At 40.1% G+C, this 27542-nt stretch overlaps 1 protein-coding gene across 4 annotated transcripts; it reads left to right on the top strand.

Moving 5' to 3' along the window:
* The first annotated feature begins 14500 nt into the window (after positions 1 to 14500).
* Positions 14501 to 27135, top strand: LOC147603053 (D-Tyr-tRNA(Tyr) deacylase family protein). Of its 4 annotated transcripts, XR_015265678.1 has the most exons (9): positions 14504 to 14712; positions 14848 to 14939; positions 15317 to 15383; positions 15537 to 15567; positions 15744 to 15884; positions 25027 to 25178; positions 25668 to 26475; positions 26782 to 26807; positions 26909 to 27135. XR_015265678.1 is itself a non-coding variant. In XM_086797123.1 (7 exons), exons 2-7 carry the CDS (start codon positions 14852 to 14854, stop codon positions 26975 to 26977), a joined length of 426 nt encoding a protein of 141 aa, XP_086653249.1. In that variant the 5' UTR covers positions 14501 to 14712; positions 14848 to 14851; the 3' UTR covers positions 26978 to 27135. The 4 variants fall into 4 exon arrangements, 2 of the variants coding, with proteins under 2 accessions (XP_086653249.1, XP_086653248.1); XR_015265679.1 differs by lacking the exon at positions 25027 to 25178; XM_086797123.1 differs by lacking the exons at positions 25027 to 25178; positions 25668 to 26475 and having other exon boundaries at positions 14501 to 14712; positions 14848 to 14943.
* The last annotated feature ends 407 nt before the right edge of the window (positions 27136 to 27542 follow it).

Raw genomic sequence — 27542 nt, forward strand, 5'->3', positions numbered from 1 at the left:
AGAGGTTGCCCGAGTTAAGGTCGATCACTCTATGAGTGGTTTGATTTTAGGAATCCCTTTGAAAGACCGCACTCCCCTTGTGGGATAGAACTAGGTCTTACCTACTATTCGTATCGTTGTATCTTACATGGTCAGGGTGTCAACGAGTAGCGAATTATCCCAAGTTAGACTTAGTAGACTATCAGAAGGTTTCCCCTATTTAGGAAGGGGGGGACCTTACATAATCTTTTTTACTAATCCCATATCTTTTTAATTAAGAAAAAAAACTAATCTACTTATAATTTTGTGTAGTTTGTAGCAGTACGTAGTCTACAACATGAGATCTTATCAATTATCCTAATCAATTTGAAGTTCTAAGCTTGATCATTAGTGTGAGATCCCCCTGTTCCCACCGAGCAACGGATTCGGGTACTAGCAGCGGAAGTAGCACTTCTCGCACGGGACAGGGGTCCCACATTCGGGGCCTCGTCCACGGATATCCGGACAAGAGACTAATCCGTCGGTTTTTCCAAAACCGAACCCGGAAAAAACTTCCCTTACCCGGAAGGCACGGGCGATTCCACCAGGATAATTTTTTACTCTAACGTAGTCAAGATCATTACTGATCACGCTGATCCAACTGCACCTATAAAGATACTCGGTCGGATCAAGGAAGAAACTTGCACTTGGATCATTGGGATCAACGCTTTTTTCCCCATTAAGAGGCACAGCCATTGATTCCTATCCATAGAACAATTACTATCCGAGACTTACTTCATCTATCGTAATAACAGAAATTGAGTCTCGGTTTACGGATCCATCAGTCCAGCCTAACCCCATCCGATCCCATGGGTTAGCCAACCGCCCAACCACTGTAGTGATGGGATCCAATTTGGAATTTGGTTAGGTTTTGTCCCGGGTACCAAGGAAAAGAGTTCCAAGGCCCCCTAGCCGGAATTTCATGCAAACATAAAACTAGCCACACCACTTACACACCCAATATGAAAATTGCCTTTTTCTTAGCATCAGCTAACTTTAAAACAATCCTTTAATGAAACCATAGTACCACTGATCACAATCTCCCAATTTATCCAGTTGATTCATAATTTCCCATCATTCCTTCATCAGAGTATCTATGGCATCATTGGCAACTAGAACGCTCACCACCTGTCCACATAGAGGCCGTTTCCATAGTTCCTAGCCCATAATACTCGGCAATATAATCACTTATCAAGATGGACTCTCGTTGAAGATCAGCAAGATCAACCAACAGATCCATATAAAAGAGCCATGGACTCATCCGTTGAGGACCAGCAAGGTCAGTCAACCAGATCCATGCCCGGTTTCACAAAATAACTCTTACTCCTTGTTCCAATATCTTCCTCGACGCACGCGTGGGTATCCTAGGCGACCCAGAGCCCGAGCACCGTATGGTCAGCACCCTCTAGGATCCTTCGCAGGTGACCTAGCACTTCACTCATAGGCCGCTTCCTTGGTCCCTCATCCACCGTACCGGAAGCTCACCATTTTAATCGAACCGAGGCTGGTCAAGACCTCGGTCGACCTTGCTACGCGAGACGTCCTCCATTGACTCTCCGTCAGCAGTTGCAACTTTATCAGTTAGGTCTCCACGACCTTAATCACAAGACGGTCAAAATGCTTCCCCAGCATTCTTGACATAAAACAGCCATTTACAAACAGCATTTACAAACAGTTTACAAATACAGTTTCTATATTAACTCTCATTTTTTCACATTATCCCTCATTAATCCACATTACTTATTCCACATTCCATGTATATGTGTACTCATCCAATCACCTCCTTTTCCATCTCTTCACTTCAGATTCCTTCACATCACATATCATATATTCACATCCATATCCACATCCATACATCCACATCCACATCCACATTCACATCCATACATCCACATCTACATGCTTATCTCCATTTTCACATCCTCATTTATACATCCACATCCCATATCCACATTCATACATACACATCCATATCCACATCCACATCCACATCCACATCCACATTCACATCCATGCATCCACATCTACATGCTTACCTCCATTTTCACATCCTCATTTATACATCCACATCCCATATCCACATTCATACATACACATCCATACATCCACATCTACATCCACATACATACATACATCCACATTCCACATTCACATCTATACATCCACATCTACATTCACATTCACATACATCCACATCCACATTCCCATACATCCACATCTATACATCCACATTCCACATTCACATCTACATTCACATTCACATACATGCATCCACATCTACATGCTTACCTCCATTTTAACATCCTCATTTATACATCCACATCCCATATCCACATTCATACATACACATCCATACATCCACATCTACATCCACATACATACATACATCCACATCCACATTCCACATTCACATCTATACATCCACATCTACATTCACATTCACATACATCCACATCCACATTCCCATACATCCACATATATACCTCCACATTCCACATTCACATCTACATTCACATTCACATACATCCACATCTACATTCACATTCACATACATCCACATCCCCATTCCCATTCACATCTATACATCCACATCTACATCCACATACATACATACATCCACATCCACATTCCACATTCACATCTATACATCCACATCTACATCCACATTCACATACATCCACATCCACATTTCCATTCACATCTATACATCCACATCCATTCACATCTATACATCCACATCTACATCCACATTTACATCTATGCATATACATCTTCATGCATATATCCATTTTCATGTTCATACATCCACACTCCCATCTCCATATCCACACATCCACATACATACATCCATTTTCACATTCCCATTTATATAACCCCATATACCTTCACATCTAATCTTTTACATCACATCCATTCTCGCCCTACCACAACCCATATACATCTTATCCTATCACATACACTTCTTACCTCATCCCCCCATACACATCTTAATTCATCTTATCACATCCTAACTTATTTCATAAGCATCTTATCACCTCTTATCACACCTCTTATCACATCCTATCACTTTCCATACGCATCTTATCAATTCTTATCACATCTCATACACCTCTTATCACATCTTATCACATTTCATATCTTTTTTTAAAAAAAAGAGAATTCTTTTATTTGATATAAGATTTCTCTACACATTTATTTATACATAAATTCCATTTAAGGAGACTAACACTTTCGAAATTAAAATCAATCTTTTATGCATCTTCTTATGCATGATTTCAATTTGGTAGGGAATTATACTTTTAGAATAAAAGAATTTCTCTTATGCATCTAAGTTAAGCATAAAATCCATTTATGAGGAAAATCATACTTTTAGTATAAAAAGAATATCTTTTATGCATACCTATATGCATGAAATCCAATATGATAAAAGTAACACTTTTGATATAAAAATTTTTCCTTTATGCATACTTCTATGCATGAAAATTAAAAATGATAAAAGTAACACTTTTGATATAAAAATTTTCCTTTATGCATACTTCTATGCATGAAAATTAAAAATGATAAAAGTAACACTTTTGATATAAAAATTTTCTTTTATGCATACTTTTATGTATGAAATAAAAATGATAAAAGTAACACTTTTGATATAAAAATTTATCCATTATGCATACTTCTATGCATGAAAATAAAAATGGTAAAAATAACACTTTTGATATAAAAATTTATCCTTTATGCATACTTCTATGCATGAAAGTAAAAATGATAAAAGTAACACTTTTGATATAAAAATTTATCCATTATGCATACTTCTATGCATGAAAATAAAAATGGTAAAAATAACACTTTTGATATAAAAATTTATCCTTTATGCATAATATTAAAATTCAATTTCTCCATGATTATAATGAAATTCTTTCAATTAATCTAGGATGATGATTCCTAGAATATGGTAGGAAGTCCTCTTTTTATGCTTTGAATGAAATTTTTTTATGCATACTTTTTATAAAAATTTTGCCATAGCTCCGCTGCTATGACTGATAAATCTCAATTTTTCTAAGGGATAAAGCTTATCATTAAGGAAATAATTAAAATGATTCTCTAATTGGATCCTCAATCCATAATGGATTGAATCATCAAATACATAGACTAAAAGCATAGAAAAAAGCCATTAATATGGCCTCAAGCATAGCTTAATCTTGGGTTAAGGAAAAGCTTTATGAAAAGCTTGATTTGGATTGAGAATGGGTCATGAGTATGACCATTTCTTGAGTGAGAGAGAGAAATTACATAAAAACCATTATAGAATTTAAACATAAATGAAAATTAACTTCAATAGCATTTATTAAATTATGTAACTCTTCACTACTATTCAAACTTCAATAGCATTTAAAAAAAAACCATACCAATTAAACTTCTCAAGCTTGAGAGGGGTTGAGAAGAGAGAACATTGAGAAATTATAGAAAGATCAATATTCACTAATTACCTTACAACTTGCTTGATTCTTTGTTCACGGTAGAGGCCCCCAACCAATCAATTGGTTAAGTATGTTGATGGAGCCACTAATGGGGATTGAAGAAAGAGGGAAGCTCCAAAAACTAGTGAATTATTAAATGAATTCACAGTTCTTGGCTTAGGTGGAGTAGAGTAACGATGCATAAACACTATATATTTTTCAACAAGGGGGAGGCTTCTATTTATAGGAAAAATTGAGCTCCTAACCAAACAAACTGATTCTAGAATTTTCTAAATCAGTTTGGTCAATATTTGACTATTTTTAGGTCAGTTAAGCTAACTTTTTGGAACTAGACTTAAATGAGGAGAGAGGAGAGATGAAATATCTCAATTTTTATGAGTTTAAAACTCATTAAAGCATGTGAAATATGCACCTCCTTTAAAGAACTCCCCTTCCTTACATATGTCATATTTTTAATATTGCTCATAGTTTTTTACTAATAAACCTTGTACATTTTCAACTCTTCATCTTATGTGAAATATGCACCTCCTTTAAAGAACTCCCCTTCCTTACATATGTCATACTTTTAATATTGCTCATAATTTTTTACTAATAAACCTTGTACATTTTCAACTCTTCATCTTATGTGAAATGTGCACCTCCTTTAAAGAACTCCTCTTCCTTACATATGTCATACTTTTAATATTGCTCATAATTTTTTTCTAATAAACCTTGTACATTTTCAACTCTTCATCTTATGTGAAATATGCACCTCCTTTAAAGAACTCCTCTTCCTTACATATGTCATACTTTTAATATTGCTCATAATTTTTTACTAATAAACCTTGTACATTTTCAACTCTTCATCTTATGTGAGCATTTACTCATTTTTGGGTATCTTCTTTTTCAAATTGGATTTATCTCCTCCCTACACATGGATTGATGCTATTGGCCCATAGGAACCTTAATTGGACCATAATCCAAAAATTTCTGAAAATCTAGACCCTTAGACTAAGGTCCTTTATACACATTTCCAATTAATTCCAATTGCACATTGGAAAGTTCTTTTTGAATTTCTGTTTCAGGGAAACTTATTTTAATAAGATGAGATAATTTTCTATCCAAAAATATTAAAAATCTGAATATTCTCTCTCTAGAATATTTTCTCTCTCTAGGTTAAAACAGTTAGAAACAAGTCTTTTATATTTCTGAAGAGGGATTGATTATAGAAGAAGATACTAGACATCAAAAAGGGGTTTGGGGGAGGAATCTTACATTCTACCCCAGTTAAAAAACGCGAGATGTCCTCATCTCGCAACTTGTGATAATTTCGCAAGATTCACGAATATGAGACTTAGAGAAAAATTTTAATCAAGATTAACCACCAAGATAAGTCTTAAAGAGAGCAAGATTCAAAATACGAACAAGATTTAAACTTTATTCATTCTCGGAACTTATACAGTAAAGATAGAGGAACTCTTTACACTTCCATAAGCCCGTCCATCATATGGTCACAAAAGCAGTCCTCACAAGCTGCACAAGTATAAGGTAACTCATCTATGGGAATGATTCTGTGGGTTATTGCTGCGCCTATCTCAGTGGTATGAGGTGTTCTAACAAAAGGACCTCTGAGAGGCAAGCCAAAAACGGGGTAAAGGCATATCTTCTCATGAGGAAGAAAACACGCCAGTAAGAAGACCCGCTCAGAAAACCCAGGATGTCTTGATCTCATGACGCAGTAGTATCGGGGACCCAAACCCAAAGCTTCAATAACCATGGCCAAGCGGACATTGTTACGGAAGTGCTGCTGACCCCAGGGTGTTACCCTAGTTATGTCTTGATAGGTCCGCCATTTGGTCTGCGCTACAGAAGTTCCCAAGTGAGGGAAAAGTGAGCGCTCATACTGTTCTATAAAATCCTTCTTCACAGACTCACTTGCGTCTTGAAGGTGAGGAATCATTATGGATAAAACTAATTCTTGTTGCCAAGCCATGAAGGAGATTAGGAAGAAAGGAGATCGATGGGAGTAAGATTACTGTGAGCGACAAGTAAAAGTTACGACTTATATAAAGGAAGGAGCTAGCGTAACTTAGAAGCCAACGGTAGCTTGCCACTGAAGTTTTACCGTCTTTCCATGATTTGGGTTTGGCACAATTTTCTATAGAAGGCATTAAGAACTTTGAGATGAGGAGATAAAAGAAGTTCGTAAGTTAAATCACTTACTTTCTTTGAAGTCAGATAAGGCTCACAATATCTGGGGGATAACTTCTTAAACTCCCCAATAGATAAAGAACTTCTTTTGTGCCGTACTCGAATGAAGACCAAAACCTTGGTATCCAAAACACCGATTTTCACTTCTGAACTCATTGTTCTGAATCCTTAAAACAGCGTGACTCCTGAGAAGTATTCTAGGGAAAGGGTCTTCCTTTTTTTTAAACAGAATCTTTCTTTTATTTTTGAGAGGGAATAATTTTAAGATCAAAAAGGGAGATTCTTACTCCTGTATGCCTCGAAGGCTGGGGAGGAATCTTACATTCTACCCCACTTAAAAAAGTGTGAGATGTCCTCATCTCGCCAAGTAGAGGACAACTCTTTTTCTTAAGATCCAATTTATTCTAGGGTTCCTTATATTCTGGTCAACCCAACAGAATACGGGGATAAATATCCCTTATATAGAACTCATCATTAAATAAATTCATTTCAGATCATATCATTCATATCTTTAACACGATAATGGTCCATCAGATCAAAATTTTTTTTTTCTGAACATCCCTCCACGGGAATTTCAGTCAAGCAAGTTTTCAATTTGTCATCCCTTAACTTGATATACCAAGTCAAGTGTTAACAGTAGTACTTTGACAGCACAATCCACTAATCTCATAGTGATTTGTTGAAATCATTATCATCATTTATCATTACAGGGACTCGTCCCATTCATCCTCATTGCGGTTTTGCTCAAGTTATTATATTTCAACTAAATTTCAAAAATCATCATTTTTCAATCAGAATCCCAATCAATTCATCAGTTCCCAAACAGAATTAAAAATCATATCAACCACATTCAAATTCATCATCTGGATAGCATTAACGCTTATAATTTCAAGTCTTAGATTTACTCGTATATACTGTCAGTAAAGAGCTGCAGTTATACTCTCGGTATATACGGATAGTCACGGCCCTTGGAATTATAAGGTAAATACCATCATGTCTAGGCCTCAAGCAAGTCAAGGATTCTATATAATTGCGGTACTTCCATCTGAAGACCCAATTACCAAATTACGAATTTCAATTTGAATATCAAATTGTATGAATTATATCACACAATTACAACCTTTTTGTGTTTCTTGATAAATTTCTGACCTATTTGTCTTCTCAATTGATCTTTATTAACCAAATGCTCTGATACCAACTGTGAGATCCCCCTGTTCCCACCGAGCAACGGATTCGGGTACTAGCAGCGGAAGTAGCACTTCTCGCACGGGACAGGGGTCCCACATTCGGGGCCTCGTCCACGGATATCCGGACAAGAGACTAATCCGTCGGTTTTTCCAAAACCGAACCCGGAAAAAACTTCCCTTACCCGGAAGGCACGGGCGATTCCACCAGGATAATTTTTTACTCTAACGTAGTCAAGATCATTACTGATCACGCTGATCCAACTGCACCTATAAAGATACTCGGTCGGATCAAGGAAGAAACTTGCACTTGGATCATTGGGATCAACGCTTTTTTCCCCATTAAGAGGCACAGCCGTTGATTCCTATCCATAGAACAATTACTATCCGGGACTTACTTCATCTATCATAATAACAGAAATTGAGTCTCGGTTTACGGATCCATCAGTCCAGCCTAACCCCATCCGATCCCATGGGTTAGCCAACCGCCCAACCACTGTAGTGATGGGATCCAATTTGGAATTTGGTTAGGTTTTGTCCCGGGTACCAAGGAAAAGAGTTCCAAGGCCCCCTAGCCGGAATTTCATGCAAACATAAAACTAGCCACACCACTTACACACCCAATATGAAAATTGCCTTTTTCTTAGCATCAGCTAACTTTAAAACAATCCTTTAATGAAACCATAGTACCACTGATCACAATCTCCCAATTTATCCAGTTGATTCATAATTTCCCATCATTCCTTCATCAGAGTATCTATGGCATCATTGGCAACTAGAACGCTCACCACCTGTCCACACAGAGGCCGTTTCCATAGTTCCTAGCCCATAATACTCGGCAATATAATCACTTATCAAGATGGACTCTCGTTGAAGATCAGCAAGATCAACCAACAGATCCATATAAAAGAGCCATGGACTCATCCGTTGAGGACCAGCAAGGTCAGTCAACCAGATCCATGCCCGGTTTCACAAAACAACTCTTACTCCTTGTTCCAATATCTTCCTCGACGCACGCGTGGGTATCCTAGGCGACCCAGAGCCCGAGCACCGTATGGTCAGCACCCTCTAGGATCCTTCGCAGGTGACCTAGCGCTTCACTCATAGGCCGCTTCCTTGGTCCCTCATCCACCGTACCGGAAGCTCACCATTTTAATCGAACCGAGGCTGGTCAAGACCTCGGTCGACCTTGCTACGCGAGACGTCCTCCATTGACTCTCCGTCAGCAGTTGCAACTTTATCAGTTAGGTCTCCACGACCTTAATCACAAGACGGTCAAAATGCTTCCCCAGCATTCTTGACATAAAACAGCCATTTACAAACAGCATTTACAAACAGTTTACAAATACAGTTTCTATATTAACTCTCATTTTTTCACATTATCCCTCATTAATCCACATTACTTATTCCACATTCCATGTATATGTGTACTCATCCAATCACCTCCTTTTCCATCTCTTCACTTCAGATTCCTTCACATCACATATCATATATTCACATCCATATCCACATCCATACATCCACATCCACATCCACATTCACATCCATACATCCACATCTACATGCTTATCTCCATTTTCACATCCTCATTTATACATCCACATCCCATATCCACATTCATACATACACATCCATATCCACATCCACATCCACATCCACATTCACATCCATGCATCCACATCTACATGCTTACCTCCATTTTCACATCCTCATTTATACATCCACATCCCATATCCACATTCATACATACACATCCATACATCCACATCTACATCCACATACATACATACATCCACATCCACATTCCACATTCACATCTATACATCCACATCTACATTCACATTCACATACATCCACATCCACATTCCCATACATCCACATCTATACATCCACATTCCACATTCACATCTACATTCACATTCACATACATGTATCCACATCTACATGCTTACCTCCATTTTAACATCCTCATTTATACATCCACATTCATACATACACATCCATACATCCACATCTACATCCACATACATACATACATCCACATCCACATTCCACATTCACATCTATACATCCACATCTACATTCACATTCACATACATCCACATCCACATTCCCATACATCCACATATATACCTCCACATTCCACATTCACATCTACATTCACATTCACATACATCCACATCTACATTCACATTCACATACATCCACATCTCCATTCCCATTCACATCTATACATCCACATCTACATCCACATACATACATACATCCACATCCACATTCCACATTCACATCTATACATCCACATCTACATCCACATTCACATACATCCACATCCACATTTCCATTCACATCTATACATCCACATCCATTCACATCTATACATCCACATCTACATCCACATTTACATCTATGCATATACATCTTCATGCATATATCCATTTTCATGTTCATACATCCACACTCCCATCTCCATATCCACACATCCACATACATACATCCATTTTCACATTCCCATTTATATAACCCCATATACCTTCACATCTAATCTTTTACATCACATCCATTCTCGCCCTACCACAACCCATATACATCTTATCCTATCACATACACTTCTTACCTCATCCCCCCATACACATCTTAATTCATCTTATCACATCCTAACTTATTTCATAAGCATCTTATCACCTCTTATCACACCTCTTATCACATCCTATCACTTTCCATACGCATCTTATCAATTCTTATCACATCTCATACACCTCTTATCACATCTTATCACATTTCATATCTTTTTAAAAAAAAAAGAGAATTCTTTTATTTGATATAAGATTTCTCTACACATTTATTTATACATAAATTCCATTTAAGGAGACTAACACTTTTGAAATTAAAATCAATCTTTTATGCATCTTCTTATGCATGATTTCAATTTGGTAGGGAATTATACTTTTAGAATAAAAGAATTTCTCTTATGCATCTAAGTTAAGCATAAAATCCATTTATGAGGAAAATCATACTTTTAGTATAAAAAGAATATCTTTTATGCATACCTATATGCATGAAATCCAATATGATAAAAGTAACACTTTTGATATAAAATTTTTTCCTTTATGCATACTTCTATGCATGAAAATTAAAAATGATAAAAGTAACACTTTTGATATAAAAATTTTCCTTTATGCATACTTCTATGCATGAAAATTAAAAATGATAAAAGTAACACTTTTGATATAAAAATTTTCTTTTATGCATACTTTTATGTATGAAATAAAAATGATAAAAGTAACACTTTTGATATAAAAATTTATCCATTATGCATACTTCTATGCATGAAAATAAAAATGGTAAAAATAACACTTTTGATATAAAAATTTATCCTTTATGCATACTTCTATGCATGAAAGTAAAAATGATAAAAGTAACACTTTTGATATAAAAATTTATCCATTATGCATACTTCTATGCATGAAAATAAAAATGGTAAAAATAACACTTTTGATATAAAAATTTATCCTTTATGCATAATATTAAAATTCAATTTCTCCATGATTATAATGAAATTCTTTCAATTAATCTAGGATGATGATTCCTAGAATATGGTAGGAAGTCCTCTTTTTATGCTTTGAATGAAATTTTTTTATGCATACTTTTTATAAAAATTTTGCCATAGCTCCGCTGCTATGACTGATAAATCTCAATTTTTCTAAGGGATAAAGCTTATCATTAAGGAAATAATTAAAATGATTCTCTAATTGGATCCTCAATCCATAATGGATTGAATCATCAAATACATAGACTAAAAGCATAGAAAAAAGCCATTAATATGGCCTCAAGCATAGGTTAATCTTGGGTTAAGGAAAAGCTTTATGAAAAGCTTGATTTGGATTGAGAATGGGTCATGAGTATGACCATTTCTTGAGTGAGAGAGAGAAATTACATAAAAACCATTATAGAATTTAAACATAAATGAAAATTAACTTCAATAGCATTTATTAAATTATGTAACTCTTCACTACTATTCAAACTTCAATAGCATTTAAAAAAAAACCATACCAATTAAACTTCTCAAGCTTGAGAGGGGTTGAGAAGAGAGAACATTGAGAAATTATAGAAAGATCAATATTCACTAATTACCTTACAACTTGCTTGATTCTTTGTTCACGGTAGAGGCCCCCAACCAATCAATTGGTTAAGTATGTTGATGGAGCCACTAATGGGGATTGAAGAAAGAGGGAAGCTCCAAAAACTAGTGAATTATTAAATGAATTCACAGTTCTTGGCTTAGGTGGAGTAGAGTAACGATGCATAAACACTATATATTTTTCAACAAGGGGGAGGCTTCTATTTATAGGAAAAATTGAGCTCCTAACCAAACAAACTGATTCTAGAATTTTCTAAATCAGTTTGGTCAATATTTGACCATTTTTAGGTCAGTTAAGCTAACTTTTTGGAACTAGACTTAAATGAGGAGAGAGGAGAGATGAAATATCTCAATTTTTATGAGTTTAAAACTCATTAAAGCATGTGAAATATGCACCTCCTTTAAAGAACTCCCCTTCCTTACATATGTCATATTTTTAATATTGCTCATAGTTTTTTACTAATAAACCTTGTACATTTTCAACTCTTCATCTTATGTGAAATATGCACCTCCTTTAAAGAACTCCCCTTCCTTACATATGTCATACTTTTAATATTGCTCATAATTTTTTACTAATAAACCTTGTACATTTTCAACTCTTCATCTTATGTGAAATGTGCACCTCCTTTAAAGAACTCCTCTTCCTTACATATGTCATACTTTTAATATTGCTCATAATTTTTTTCTAATAAACCTTGTACATTTTCAACTCTTCATCTTATGTGAAATATGCACCTCCTTTAAAGAACTCCTCTTCCTTACATATGTCATACTTTTAATATTGCTCATAATTTTTTACTAATAAACCTTGTACATTTTCAACTCTTCATCTTATGTGAGCATTTACTCATTTTTGGGTATCTTCTTTTTCAAATTGGATTTATCTCCTCCCTACACATGGATTGATGCTATTGGCCCATAGGAACCTTAATTGGACCATAATCCAAAATTTTTTGAAAATCTAGACCCTTAGACTAAGGTCCTTTATACACATTTCCAATTAATTCCAATTGCACATTGGAAAGTTCTTTTTGAATTTCTGTTTCAGGGAAACTTATTTTAATAAGATGAGATAATTTTCTATCCAAAAATATTAAAAATCTGAATATTCTCTCTCTAGAATATTTTCTCTCTCTAGGTTAAAACAGTTAGAAACAAGTCTTTTATATTTCTGAAGAGGGATTGATTATAGAAGAAGATACTAGACATCAAAAAGGGGTTTGGGGGAGGAATCTTACATTTAGTGATTAAAAAGTAACACATTGATAATTAAGAACACTATTTCATCTAAAATTAGAGAGAAACAAAGCATGAAAATGGACTCTTACCACTAGCAATAGCCTCGTTTTGCACAAGAGAGACACTTGAAGGGCAGAAGAAGAAAAACTTCCTTCCCCCTTCTTCAAGTTTGCACCAATTCCAAGTTGCCCTACCTAGGGTGGGGGTTTGAGATTATGGGGGTGGAGATGAAGGTAAAGAACCCCATGGGTCTCCTCTTATATTGGCTAGGAGAGCTATCTCTATGCAAGATTTGCCTTGCTAACAAGTGTACGGGGATAGGGAGAGAACCCCAATTCCCTTCACTAAACTCATGCTATTTTTATAGAAATATTTCTCAATTAGTCATTCAAGTGAGGTTAACTCACCCTTATGACCTTACGCCTCAAAAACCCTTTAATTATTTAACAATTCTTAACGTTCTAAGGACCTAATGTAACCAATTATCCTCACAATTATTTCTTGGTGCGCTTGCTTGACTACAGACACTTAGCATTACTTTTGGAGGGTTTAGGCTAAAGAGGGGCATACACAATTTTCCTATCAATTTTCTTTTCTCAAGATGACTTATTATTTAACCTTTTTATCAAAAGAGAGTTTTTCCTAGGTAAGATCTTTCCATTAATTTCATGGAGGGAGCTTATACCACTATTCCTTCAAATCTCATTCTTACTTCCAAAGCTTTTATATCAACTACCCAAAGATGATAGCTTGCTACATTTTCAAAGTGGCCAATCCAAAAAAGCATGTCTTTTGTTGGTCTTGTTCGCACCATGCTATTAAAGAAGATGCCTCCCTGCATACATAGAGAGAGGGTGAGGGGTAGATAGCTTGTTCTCCCACCATGCTATTAACGAAGATCCCTCCTTGCATACAAAGAGAAAAGGTGAGGGGTATATAGCTTGGGTCTTGCAAGTGAGGGATACTTCACAGAAAGAAGAAAGGACGTATGCGCTTTAGCAACTAGCACACACATATTAAATGGGCCAAAAAGGGTGAAAACTCCTCCATGTGCTTGACAATGTGTGTGAACTTAATTTTGTTTTTTTAAAAGTATTTTCTTGAGCTAAATTTTGTTTTTTTAAAAGTATTTTCTTGAGCTATTGTCTTAATAAATAATGTTTCATATTGTATAGTATAATTAGACTAAAAAAAAGATGTGTGAGAGAGGTAGATGTGAACCCATATCTCCTTTTATTGGGCTGTGGTTCATTTTTAATAATCAATTCCATTCTAAACTTTTAGAATTGTTCAAATCACATGCAGATGTTAGGCAGCCCAAAGTGTGCTCAATACAGGTCCCCTGTTGGATCTCTACGAGTTACTGCTCAACACGATACATTATTGGAGAGGCAACAGAGAACCTCTTTTTCGAACACGCGCGATGAGGGCAGTTGTGCAGAGAGTCTTGTCTGCCAAAGTAGTGGTGAGCTCCACATACACCAAAGCTTCTCTGTCTCTGTCTCTGTCTCTGTGTGTGTGTGTTTTTTTTTTTGGCAATTGCTATCTACACGTTTGCAAAACAAGGTTTCAGTCCCTTTCTCTTTTCTCTCTCTTTCAGGTGGATGAGGAGACCATTTCCCAGATTGGGCCGGGACTCTTGGTTCTCGTTGGCCTCCTCGACACGGACACAGACTCCGACTCAGAGTACATGTATGTAAGTTAAAGAGGTTTCAATTTGTAATGTATCAGCTTGTGTGCAATGTCTATGTATTTGAATTATTCTTTGGCATTTTGTATGAGCTTGCGCATGTGGGTGTATGTGTGTGTCACCTGTGTGCATCTTGCAAATTGGGGCAACTTAGATATCAACATGTGCTTTTGTATCAACATGTGAATATGAGGTTGAACATGTGCGCCCCCCGCCCCCCGGGCCCCCAACCTTTCCTTCCCAAACAGTGTCAGTGGGGTAGGGTGGGAACTAAGCTAATCACTTTGGCAAGAGCCCCACTGACCATATTCAACACGTAAAGGTGATTTTGGTATTCTCAAAAAAGCACGAGGTTTACACTGATCTAAAAAAATTGCAGATGCAGAAAGGTGCTCAACATGCGCCTTTTTTCAAATGAGCAAAATGGCAAAGCTTGGGACCAAAGTGTATGGTTTTTTAGCCTCATATCAGTGACAAAGCTAACCATTTATTTTCTCAATTTTCTGACTACTTCTATCCCCCTCCCCCCATTTTGGCCTTTTTATGTATGTATGTTTTCAAAGAGTAAGATGGCTCATAAGATGGGTGTTTTTGGGCAGGTAATGCAAAGGAACTATGAAGTTCTACTGGGTAAGATACTTGTGCACATTCACATGGGATCCTTCATGTTAAAGTATTTTTCATCATCAAGTTGTGTATGCTTTGTGTTTGTAATCTGGCCACATTTAGGATTTGATATTGCAGCATTGTAAAGATTTTGTAGCATTATAAGGACCACCTTGAATGTTTTGATTATTGTCATGCAGTTAGCCAGTTCACGCTTTATGGAATCATGAAAGGAAACAAGCCGGATTTTCATGTCGCGATGACACCTCAGCTGGCAAAGCCTTTTTACGACTCAGTGGTGGAAAGATTTCGAAAAGCTTACACAGGAGATCGAATAAAAGGTGCTATACAATTGGATCCATTCTTTCATTTTTGATTATCCCATGATGATGTGCTAGTTAGGTCTGGCATCATATGGTTCATGAACTCAATCCCCTTAGGACCTTGGAAGGGGATTGCACTCACCATGTTGGGTTCACACTGACAAGGGGCAGCCAAGTTGCTGGAGGAAGTTCTAAAAGTCATGTAGAGGTAGTGCCAGCCATGTGGGGAAGATCTTTCCGAGGGGATATGACATCTATGGATGCTTCTTTGGATTGTCGGTGTAGGCATCTGGATAAATCCTTGTAGTTGGATTAAATGTAGTTATCTCCATTAGAGCCTTACACATCAACCTTAATTTCAGTAGTGGGTTACTTGTGGGGATCATCTCTTTGTGATCTGGAAGTGGCAAGGCCTGCATTACTTCTTGCCTTGGGTTTTGTACCTCTTGCCTAGTAGCCTACTGAGCAGCTTGTGATGAACTTGCCACATTGATTGGGTCCAAGCTGGCTCTGGAGCTCGTAGCTCTTCGGGGTCTAGAGGGTTAGTGGGAAAGTCTTCTTGTGGAGGAGAATAAGAAATGTTAGTTTGACGGTTATTAATGTCTTCTTTTTTATACAGTTGGTCGGTCAACCGTCACCCCTTTCATCATGTCAAGGTTATGTGCTACAACGTAGTTGTCTCCCCAGAGTGTCACATGCACCCTGCACTGGACTACTATGTGACGCATAGTCACAAGAAACAACCATTTTAGACCCTAGAAACATGTTTCTCCGTTTTAGGACCCCATCTGGCTGTTTCTCGTTTCCCAAGTGATATTGTCACAGGAAATGGCCGTTTCCACCCCTAAAAACTCATTTCCCCGTTTCCATATAAACGTTTCCGTTCCCGTTTCTCGTTTCTCGTTTCTGGTGACTATGATGTGACACATTAGCTCTACATCAATGCAACATGTATACATTAGGATTACCTTTTTTAGGAATATTTTGTTGTATGCCGTGACCCCATTAGTCCAGGACATGTGAAGCATGAGCTACGTAGGTCAGTCTCCATAGCCATAGAGAGTCTCCATGTGTCAGGTCTCTTACCCAATTAGAGAATTCATCAGATAGGTGCGTGTAGAGGCCAACCTCAGCTTAGTCTTTACATTAACAAGCATATAGAAGTGTAGACAAGTAGTTGCATGTGAAGCATGCCTATGGGCCAGCCCATGCCCATGAGGTATGGCAGGCAGCATGGCCAACCCATAGGATGACTAGATGTCTAGTCGGTAGCCTTCAGTAGCTGGTCGACAACATAAGATGCCGACAAACATCAAGTCTGCCAGCAAACATTAGTCGGCCAATGTGTGGGACATCAGTGGAAACATGCGTAGCATTTAATGCTTTTTTGTCCATAAAAACAGGCCGATATCATCTGTATGGGCCGACCAGTTGAAAAACATCACATATAAGCAGTCGCCTAGTTCTCAGCATAAATCATCATTCATAAAACAGTTCCTGAGCAGTTATGTGTGCCTAGAGTCCCTGGCTTCCTGTGCATACATTCAACGTCAACACTTTACTGTGCTACAGTTCCCAAGGCCTCCACGAAGAGCATTCTTTAGCATTTAGCTAGCATATGTGCATCCCTCAGTTTTGGGTTTGCATAGTGGTCACCGAAGAGCTATTCGCACATCATATGGTTCAGCTTGCATTCGGTCTACTTCGTCCTTATGTTTGGCAGACCTTAGTTATCTTTCATACTCATTGTACAAAGTTCTCCTAAGAAATATAAGCAAATACTTCTGCTTGAGCCTGTTAGTAGTCATCTCCTGTCTGTATATTTACACTAGGGCCTCTGTTGTGGGTGTGTCCGCCCGATTTAGGTGTTTTTTCATTTTTCCCCACTCTCCATATTTTTTCCTATTTTTTCTAGGTGTGGGAGGTTGTCCTGTGCTTGTTGGCTGGTCCAGACACTGGCCGACTGACCCTGCTGCTCCCTGACTTTCCTTTGCTGCTGGCCGACTTGAGCTATGCTGGCCGATTGGAGGTTGGAGCAGGTCGTGGACTTTTTGGTGGCTGTCGGCTGCTTTTCAGCAGGCCGACTGGTCATCAGAGGCCATATAAAATGGCCCCTTGCTCCCCACACGTCTGTATTCAGTTCCTGGGATTTTCTCTCGTGTATATAGCAGAGTTATACGCTTCTCTCTCTCTCTCTCTCTCTCTCTCTCTCTCTCTCTCTCTCTCTCTATTTCTGTGTTTCTCTCTCTCTATTTCTGTGTTTTTCTGCAGAGCACTTGCTCTAGTGTTTTCAGATCTTGTCTTCATCTCCACTGTATATTTTGACATGGTATCAGAGCTCTAGGCTCTTGGAAGATCTTGGGAACTGTGTGAACAAGAGGAGGACTGTTTTGTTGCTGATTGGAGGACTGTTTTGGGCCGTACGGGAAGAGGAGAAGCAAGCAAAAGGCCGGCTGATTTGCTAGACAGCCACTTGCAGGTTTAGTTCCTCATTTTTTCCCACCCATCCTCCCTTTTCAGTTACACCCCCGCAATGGCAGTTTTACTTGAGATGGCTGAGAAGCACGTGAAGATCCCGACACTCCCCATGTTCCCAGTGGACCGTCAGTTGGACGGGACCAACTACGGCATATGGAAGGTAATGATGGAATTTGTTTTGGAGTCCTACGACCTTGCTGATTTCATTGTTGTTGGGGTTCCACAGCCGGAGTTAGAGGAAGGGGAGTTACCCTCTATTCGGAAGGAACGTGAGGCACATGCACAGTTATGGGATCGTATCAATGCCAGAGTCCGTTCTTTCATTTTCCTCAATTGCATACCCACAAGTAATCAATCATAACAAGCATATGACGCTGGCCAGAGGTATTTGGCAGCATTTGGCTTCTCTCTACAACAGGGTATCACCCATGAAGAGGATCTCCTTGGAAGTTCAGATGCGGGTGATGAATTCTGCAAAGTCGTTGACAATGTGGGAGCACATCAACAAGCTGCATGCTCTTTAGCAGGAAGTTCTCTAGGCTGGGAAAGAGATATCGTCGGAGGATATGGTCATAACGTTGCTGTCACATTTGCCCTCTCAGTACTCAGCATTTTACTCTTCGTTGATTACTAGTGGCAGGCTCAGCACCATCACATGGGAGGAGCTTGTCCCCATGGTCTTGGACCAGGAGGAAAGATTCACGAACCCTCCACAGTGTGGAGGCCTTAACTAGCCAACGGTTGAAAGGCCGTAATAACAAGGGCAAAGGGAAGGCTTCATCGGAGAAGTCTTCTGAGAAGAAGCCCGACTTAGGCCGCGAGAAACTGAAGGCAGAGAGGACCTGTAATGATTGTGGCGAGAAAGGCCACTATTGGAGGCAGTGTCCTAAGCGGAGCACCGACAAGGGTGCAGAATCCTTAGTAGCAACCGTGAAGACTCCAGCTTTTGTGCACCTGGAGGTTATGGACACCGGTGTTTCATCTTCTTCGTGCAGGGAGGAGGTTGGAGGACTCTCTGCTATGGATACTCGGGAGTGGATTCTAGACAGTGGTGCTTCCAGGCACATGACTCCTTCCCGCATATGGCTTTACGGGATCTCTGTTGGTATTCTGGTCACATCCTTACTGGGGATACATCCACTATCCCAGTTCATAGTGAGGGCAGGTTGGAGATAGTTCCCGATGGCAGAGGGGGGAAGCATTCCTCCCAAGTGTTGTATGTTCCATCACTTGGTTTTCATCTGTTGTCAGTGCATCAGGTTTGCAAGACTGGCATACGAGTGGAGTTTGATGAGCATTTTGTTGCTCTCCGGGACAAAGCAACAGGCCAGGTAGTATGGGAAGGCGGTGTGGAGAATGGAGTTTACAAACTTTCAACACTCTCTCTTCCAAGTCCTTAGTTTTGTAATGAGTGGCAGTCTGTTAATGGCCACTTAAGTGTGGATACGCTCTAGGTACAGGCTTTCCTGAACCCGATGGTGGATGGCTTGCCAGTTGATGGCAGTAGTTGGCAGGAATTTTCCAGTACAGATGTTGGTAGTTCTTGTGTTCGTCAGTGAGAGGAAACTTTACAGGTAACCTATGCTTTGATGTCTCGTAGCATTTGGGACAAAGAAATTCCTGTAGTTGAGGAAGCTCTTTCCACGGGGACCTATTGGAAGGCCAGGCAGGTGGCAGTTGATTACTTGCAGGAGGAGGTGGATGTTGCACATTCTCCAGGCTGTGGTTCCGGATTCAGAGGGGGTGGTTTACACGTTTACAAAGCCTTGAGTGGTCTTCAGCAGGTTTCCAGGACTTGGCATCCCACAGTAACAGTTGTTGATCCTTGTGAGCAGTTGTTGATCCTTGTGAGCAGAATGATGCTTCCTTGACTTGGAAGCAGAATGGTTCATTGTCTTGGTTGATGCATACCAGATTGGACGGGAGCTTCCTGATGAGGTTGTTGAGCTCATGTTTGCAGAGGATTCTTTGGGAGGCAGGATTGCGTATCTTGTGGTTTCTGCAGCATGCGAAGGATCTTGGACTCTTTTACACAGGAGGGGGATTGATGGATGGAGTCAGACTTCAAGGATGGAGTGACTCAGATTGGGGAGGAGATCCAGACATGAGGAGATCCACATCAGGCTACAGTTTTTCCCTCAGCTCAAGAGCGGTTTCATGGAGCAGTAAGAGGTAGCCAACTATTGTCTTGTCATCGATAGAGGCAGAGTACCAAGCTGCTTGTGGTGCTGCTTGCGAGGTTGCAGAGGTTACCTGGGGGGATTGGGTTTCCACTGGTGGAACCCGCGGTCATCCAGAGGCATTTTGTTCGTGAAAAGATTGTTGCTGATGACATCTTGCTAGAGTTCTGTTCGATTGAGGACAGTGCGGTGGACCTCTTCACGAAGTCTTTATCTTAGGCTTTGCTCCGGCGGCACTCCAGCTCACTGGGGTTGGTTCCACATCCAGGAGCTGAGAGGGGGTGTTAGCAGTCATCTCCTGTTTGTATATTTACACCAGGGCCTCTGTTGTGGGTAGGTAACACACGGAAGCTCTGAGAGTCTTCTTTCAGCCCTAAACACCACTTAGAACATGCTAATGCAAAAACGTAGCTGAAGAGAGAGAAGAGAGAGAGATGGCTGGAAATTCCATATATTCATATGGTACAAAAAGGTACCCCTAAATCTGCAGCCATGGGCTGCCTTCATGAAAAGGTGGAAACACCCAAAACAGTCCTAATGCTGGACCCACTCCATAAGGGAGTGAATGAACAACACAATGAGCAACGATGCCTATTTATAGGCTGAATATGACAATCAGATCTGGCCGACTGCTGGTTGGCCAGCTTTCTGGATATCACCCCTGCATATGTTGGCCGACAGCACTCCATGTCCTCCAATCAGTCAAATCCCTGCCAAAACAGCAGCACATGCTCCAAATCCTTGGTTCTAGTCACTTTTTCTGGTTGCCCCTTCAGGATTAGCTCCAGAGAATGTCCATGGGCAAAACTTGCACATGACATCCCCCTCTACTAAACTTGATGACGGGATTCCAACCTGTTCTTGGATGACTGTCATCATCCCATTCTGTTCCCCGAGCCCCTCCGTCATCCATCCATCTCTGGCAACCCTTTTCACTGAAAACCCGGCCCGGTCTCCAACACCACTCTGACTCTGAATAAGATCTATGCATTTGTTCCATCCAGTCCCCAATCCGTTCCTGCCCCGACTCTGAACACCGTCTTGGTCTTCTTTCCTGAGAAATGAGTTTGGCACTCTCACTCCACCCCTTGGAGGATCATCCTCCCTTGGGACTGCTGCCCGAAAACCTATCTGGCTCACAGGACTGCCATCCCCACTGGGCTTGTGGAACACCACCAACAAACCTCCTGGGAGCTCTTCCCGATCTTGTGTTTCTTGCCTTGGGCTTTGTACCTATGCACTTTCCTGTACCTTGGACTTGTACACCTTATGGGACTGAAACAGCGTTTAGCCTTGCTGAGCCTGATGCTCTGATACCAATGTAACACGCGGAAGCTCTGAGAGTCTTCTTTCAGCCCTAAACATCACTTAGAACATGCTGATGCAAAAACGCAGACAGAAGAGAGAGAGATGGCTGGAAATTCAGTATATTCATATGGTAGTAGGTACAAAAAGGTACCCCTAAATCTGCAGCCATGGGCTACCTTCATGAAAAGGTGGAAACACCCAAAACAGTCCTAATGCTGGACCCACTCTATAAGGGAGTAAATGAACAACACAATGAGCAACGATGCCTATTTATAGGCTGAATGTGACAGTCAGATCTGGCTGACTGCTGGTCGGCCAGCTTTCTGGACACAATATTTTACTTGCTGCAGCTGACTGGATATCACCCCTACATATGCTGGTTGACAGCACTCCATGTCCTCCAATGAGTCAAATCCCTGCCAAAATAGCAGCACATGCTCCAAATCCCTGGTTCTAGTCACTTTTTCTGGCTGCCCCTTCAGGATTAGCTCCAAAGAATATCCATGGGCAAAACTTGCACATGACAGATGTGCCCGCCCGATTTTAGGTGTTTTCTCATTTTTCTCCACTCTCCATATATTTCCCTATTTTTTCCGAGTGTGGGAGGCTGTCCTATGCTTGTTGGCTGGTCCAAACACTGGCCGATTGACCTTGCTGCTCCCCGACTTTCCTTTGCTGCTGGCCGACTGAGATATGCTGGCCGACTGGAGGTTGGAGCAGGTCGTGGACTTTTTGGTGGCTGTCGGCTGCTTTTCAGCAGGCCGACTGGTCATCATGGGCCATATAAAATGGCCCCTTGCCACCCACACTTCTGTATTTAGTTCCCGGGATTTTCTCTTGTGTATATAGCAGAGTTATATGCTTCTCTCTCTCTCTCTCTCTCTCTCTCTCTTTCTGTCTTTTTCTGCAGTTCACTTGCTCTAGTGTTTTCAGATCTTGTCTTCATCTCTGCTGCATATTCTGACAGAGCCTTTTAGGGGGGGGGGGGGACTGCTTTCAATGGGTAATTGGGACCCAATACTATGTCGACTATCTATCTTCTCTCTCTCTCTCTCTCTCTCTCTCTTCTTTGCTCTCTCAACGTGGCATTGCACTAACTCACGGGTATAAAGAAGGCTTTGTTGCGTGTTACGACAATCAACCTATTGTATGCTACATTGGTATCAAAGCTGCAGGTTGTAACACAACTTGGCTACCCTAAAGTGAGAGCATTCCGTGGATGGTAAAACTGCGTTCAGGAAAACCACGTAGGCCTTCACAATGTCAGGAGAGACATCGTCAGAAAGCTACAAAGAAGATATGGAAGTAGAAATCTACAAAGAAGACACAACCACTACAGAAACGCTTCGGCAAAGCAATGGGGGGTTAGCTGTCCAACGCATGGGGACGGACCATTGATTCAAGAGAAAGACCCACCACATTCACAAAGGAGTCTTGCCTCGAGATTGAGATACTTTATTCTGGGAAACACACAATCAGAAGAGCCTCATCCCAGGGACATAGGCATGGATCGTGAACCAGAGAGAACTTTTACACCTCTGCTAGAGCCTAGACCGGAGGAGGGGTAGGGTCCAAGTAACCCAATCCAAAGTGATCCAATAATCTTGGGATTCATACCAGGACCATAGGCCAACACCAAGCCTAGGTCAAGAGCCAGTTTACCAAGGTCCATAAACCTCTTACCAAAGAGAAAGAGTCCACCCAAAACACCTTTTTCTCATCATGGAGCATTAACAACAAAAAGAAGACGCAAAAAAGGTGGAAGAACGACAGGCCAAAGAAGCTCGATGTAACATGCGGAAGCTTCAGGGTCGAATCGGTAACTTCAATGCTCAGAATTCAGCAATCTTTCACTTCTTTTTCAATTTTCTTGAAGTCTCGGTCCTTGAGTCAAGGCTAGCAAAAATTCAACCAAAAGTTTCCAAATGGAGCCGCAAAGAACACACCACAGGACGGTGTTTTTTCAATGCGAATGGAGAGCTCTCATTTTCCTTAGTGTGGGAACTCGCTGACGGCATCAATCTCGCCAAATCCGTCTACTGGCGGTCCCCACCATCATTTCCATCTTCGAAGTAATTAAAAGCGCACAAAGAAGTGTTGGGGTTTTGAAGCTCTCATGTGTATATTCAGCGTGATGTGAACCATTGTTTGTGTCCGGTAATGGATAGAGCTCTTCCTCCACACCCCATGGCGATGGAGCACTACTCTGGTGTGACGACAAAGTGAGGGTGCGGATGACAGGCTGACGCACCCACAACTGGGAAGTTGCATATGTGCCTCTACGGTAAAGCTCCCAATGACACATATTTTCGCATATGCAAAGGTAAGATCTCGACTTGAACAAGTTCCTTCTGCATTGCATTGTACCATGTTTGCATCATGAGTTTCTACTTTCCTGTTCGCACAATTCTTTGCTCTATGTCCAAGTTTTCCACAATGGTAATATTTTATAGCATCATTTAGGTTACGATAATTTTGATCCTTACCAAAGTATGCATGTTCCATGGTCGATGTAGATTCGTAGGCTATTTTTACACAGCGGTCTTCCTGTTAATCAGTGGAGAGCTATCCTTGGTGCGGACACATCTTTCCCTAGATGCTTGATAGCTTCTGAGATTGTACAACAGTATTTGGGGCTGCAAAGTTGCTCAGAGGAGCTGGAGCTCTATAGCTGAACTTATAGGGAGATTGAGGAGAGGTACTATCTACATTACTTGGGGCTCCATTGCCTGGCTTGCTCAGTCGGGACTACAGATTTTCTTTGAGGGCTGGGACCATGACATTGGTGATGGTATGGATGTCTACATCGAGAGAGAGAGAGAGAGAGAGAGAGAGAGAGAGAGAGAGAGATGGAGTGAAGTGATAAACGAGAGAGAGAGAGAGAGAGAGAGAGAGAGAGCAAAATTGCATGGCACAATGATTACTTGAAAGCAGAGTGATTTGGACTCATATACTTGAATCAAAGGCCTTCATCTTTGGCCATGTGATAATCCTGGAAAAAAAGAGCCAGTTTAGGCTTCTTAGGTGTCCCGTGAAATTTCTTTAAAGCTGCTCGTTCTTTTATTGAACTTTTTAAATTTGCATGAGCTTTGTACAAAGCTAGGCTTACTCTTAGATGTATTGTTTTAGAGTTCTAGCTGCCATTTCACGTTTTCCCAAGCGGCCCAAGGACTGACTTGCGCATTTTCAAGCAGGAACTCTTTGTACATTGCTTGCTGGAACTCCTCCTAGGTAACTGGCTGTTGATTGTTCACATCCTTTATAGTCAATCACCACCGGAAGTCTTAGGGTGGAGTGAAGACTCGCTTGAATATCTTCTCCGTAACCTCATTTTTTTTTCAGAAAGGTATGGATATGCCATAACCTCATTTTTTTTCAGAAAGGTATGGATAGTATCTTTATTCCTATTCTTTTCCTCTCCATTAAAAACAAGAGGCGTCAAGTCTCTATAGTGCCAGCCACATTCTGAATGGCTCTAGGCCTAGAAGTTGAGGCTTTAGGCATAGGAAAGTCCTTCGTTTGCTTTTCTCTCAATTTATTGTTAGATTTTGTCAAATTTTCTAAAGAGGTAACAATTTTCCCATATTGTGCCAAATAGTGTTGTAATTCTTTATGGTCAACCATGGATACAAGTAATTGCTTATCCATTTTTTCTACCTCTCGGCCATGGAAGTGTTCAAAATCCTCTATTGCGTCGCCATGCTCTCCCACTACCTCTTTCCTTAATTTCCTTTCCTTAGCTTCTAGGATTTTAACCTCTCTCTTCTAATTTCCTAATCCCCTTTTTCAGCATTTGGAGCGTGTCAGCTTCTAATTTCCTAATCCCCTTTTTCAGCATTTGGAGCGTGTCAGCTTCTTCCCAATTTCTTCTAGTAGATGCAGACATGAAGAGAGAAATCGGAAGAAAATCGGCTGAAAATAAAAAGCAGTACTACAGCTTGTTGAATTTTCTCCCGGTTATACTGTTTTTTCCTAGTTGGTGAAAATTACATGTTGTGCTACTTATACTAGCCCAAATGCTTTGAATTATCAAATCATGCTCTTTTTGAATGCACAGGATTGAGGGCTGGTGCTTTTTCTTCATGTGCACATGATTTTTGGTCATGTGCAGAGGTAGGCTGTTGGTCATCATCTATACGGGTAGGCTGATCAATCAAGGTTTATACCTTAATGCCTTCAAGCTTTTGGGGGTGCCTGCTGAAGAAAAGATGGGGCACCGTTTTTATCCTCTTCACATTGACCAGCTCACCCACTAGTGTAGCTTCTGGACTTCCTATTTAAGCATCACCTCCAGGGGATTCTGTCAATACAGGACAGGACATGTAGCAATTGCAGCCAGGCACACCTCTGCTGTGAGAAGCAGGAATGGAGGACCCCAGAAAAAGGATGAGGATGAATTCTGATGGCATAGGAAAGTCAAGGAAGGATTGGTGCTAGGTGATGGTATCACTAATGTCATCAATGAGCCGTGAGACGGGATGGAATTTCTAAGACAATTGGCGTTTTTTGATATGTAAGATGTCCTCAAGTGCTATGGTCAGGTGAGAGCTAGCGAATTGGTGTGCTCTTCAATCCAGGCATCCATTGTTACCCATGTGTCTCTTGAGGCAAAAAGTGCGGAGTATTTCAATTCCTTGTCCAAGGTAGGTGATAAGTGGGTCCTGTTTGGGCTGAACTGTTTTAAGGCTCATTGTCTTTGTTTCCGCACGTAGACGGACAGCCCATTTTATTTAGATAATTGGGGGATGTGTGTGTGTGTGTGTGTGTGAGAGAGAGAGAGAGAGAGAGAGAGAGAGAGAGATGTTATTAACATCTATGAAAGACCCAAAGGGTAAGCTGCTACATGTGATCCATGAGTAAACTGGATGTTAAGACAACATGAAAAGAGAGAGAGAGAGAGAGAGAGAGAGAGAGAGATCGTAATAGACCAATTTTTGTCATGGAGGCAGATGGACAATTTGGAGCCATGATGCAGGTAGGGATCTTCCCATTTACCGTAGTTAGAAATACATAGTTCATGTTATGCTCCTTAAAGATTTTGGATTCTTTATCCTCCGATCTTGTCAAATAATGCAGGTCCATTTGGTCAATGATGGACCCGTAACGATCCAGCTTGATTCTGCAAAATCAAACAGTAAGGATTAGAAATGGGTGGTGGTTGAGCCCAGTCTTATTTTTATAATTGATGAATCGGCAAATTATTGGTGGAATCCATATTAATTACCATTTATAGGATTGATGGATTTTGTATTAAAATAAAGCAAATAAAGCACATTGTTTCATTATTATCCAAATTCTCGTTAGAGGTGTGTCAAAATCTACACTTCTTCTTGGAGGTTCTGGTGACTTTAACTTTTTTCTATGGTACTTTGTCTCCCAAGGGTAATGCCTATAACTCGTGTAAGCAATGTTGCAGTCATGGTGCTCTTAAGCTGTTTAATGCTCACCTACCGTTGCAAGTTAATGTGTTGTATGTCATGTTTTGGTAATCTTCTATTTATATTAACCTAGGTAGCTGCAGTTTGTTTCTCCTGAATAGGTGCGTGGAGAGTTCTAAAGTATGTGCATGAAAGTAAGCCTCCTCCTATAATCTATTAAGGGCCGGCCATAAACATGGGGCTTGGAAAACGTTATAATTCAACATAAATAGAACAGACCTAGTCTCTTCAAGGACCTTGCATGAAAGTGTAGGATTTGGAGTTGACTTTGT

Source organism: Cibotium barometz, chromosome 65, assembly GCF_041138505.1.
Source record: "Cibotium barometz isolate CiBa-2024 chromosome 65, ASM4113850v1, whole genome shotgun sequence".
In the NCBI taxonomy this organism is placed as follows: Eukaryota; Viridiplantae; Streptophyta; class Polypodiopsida; order Cyatheales; family Cibotiaceae; genus Cibotium; species Cibotium barometz.

Coding starts and splice junctions, on each gene's coding strand:
- LOC147603053 (XM_086797122.1), top strand. CDS start 14,671: ATGAGGGCAGTTGTGCAGAGAGTCTTGTCTGCCAAAGTAGTG. Junction 15,384..15,536: donor GCAAAGCTTGGGACCAAAGT/GTATGGTTTTTT, acceptor GTTTTTGGGCAG/GTAATGCAAAGGAACTATGA. Junction 26,808..26,908: donor AATTTGGAGCCATGATGCAG/GTAGGGATCTTC, acceptor CAAATAATGCAG/GTCCATTTGGTCAATGATGG.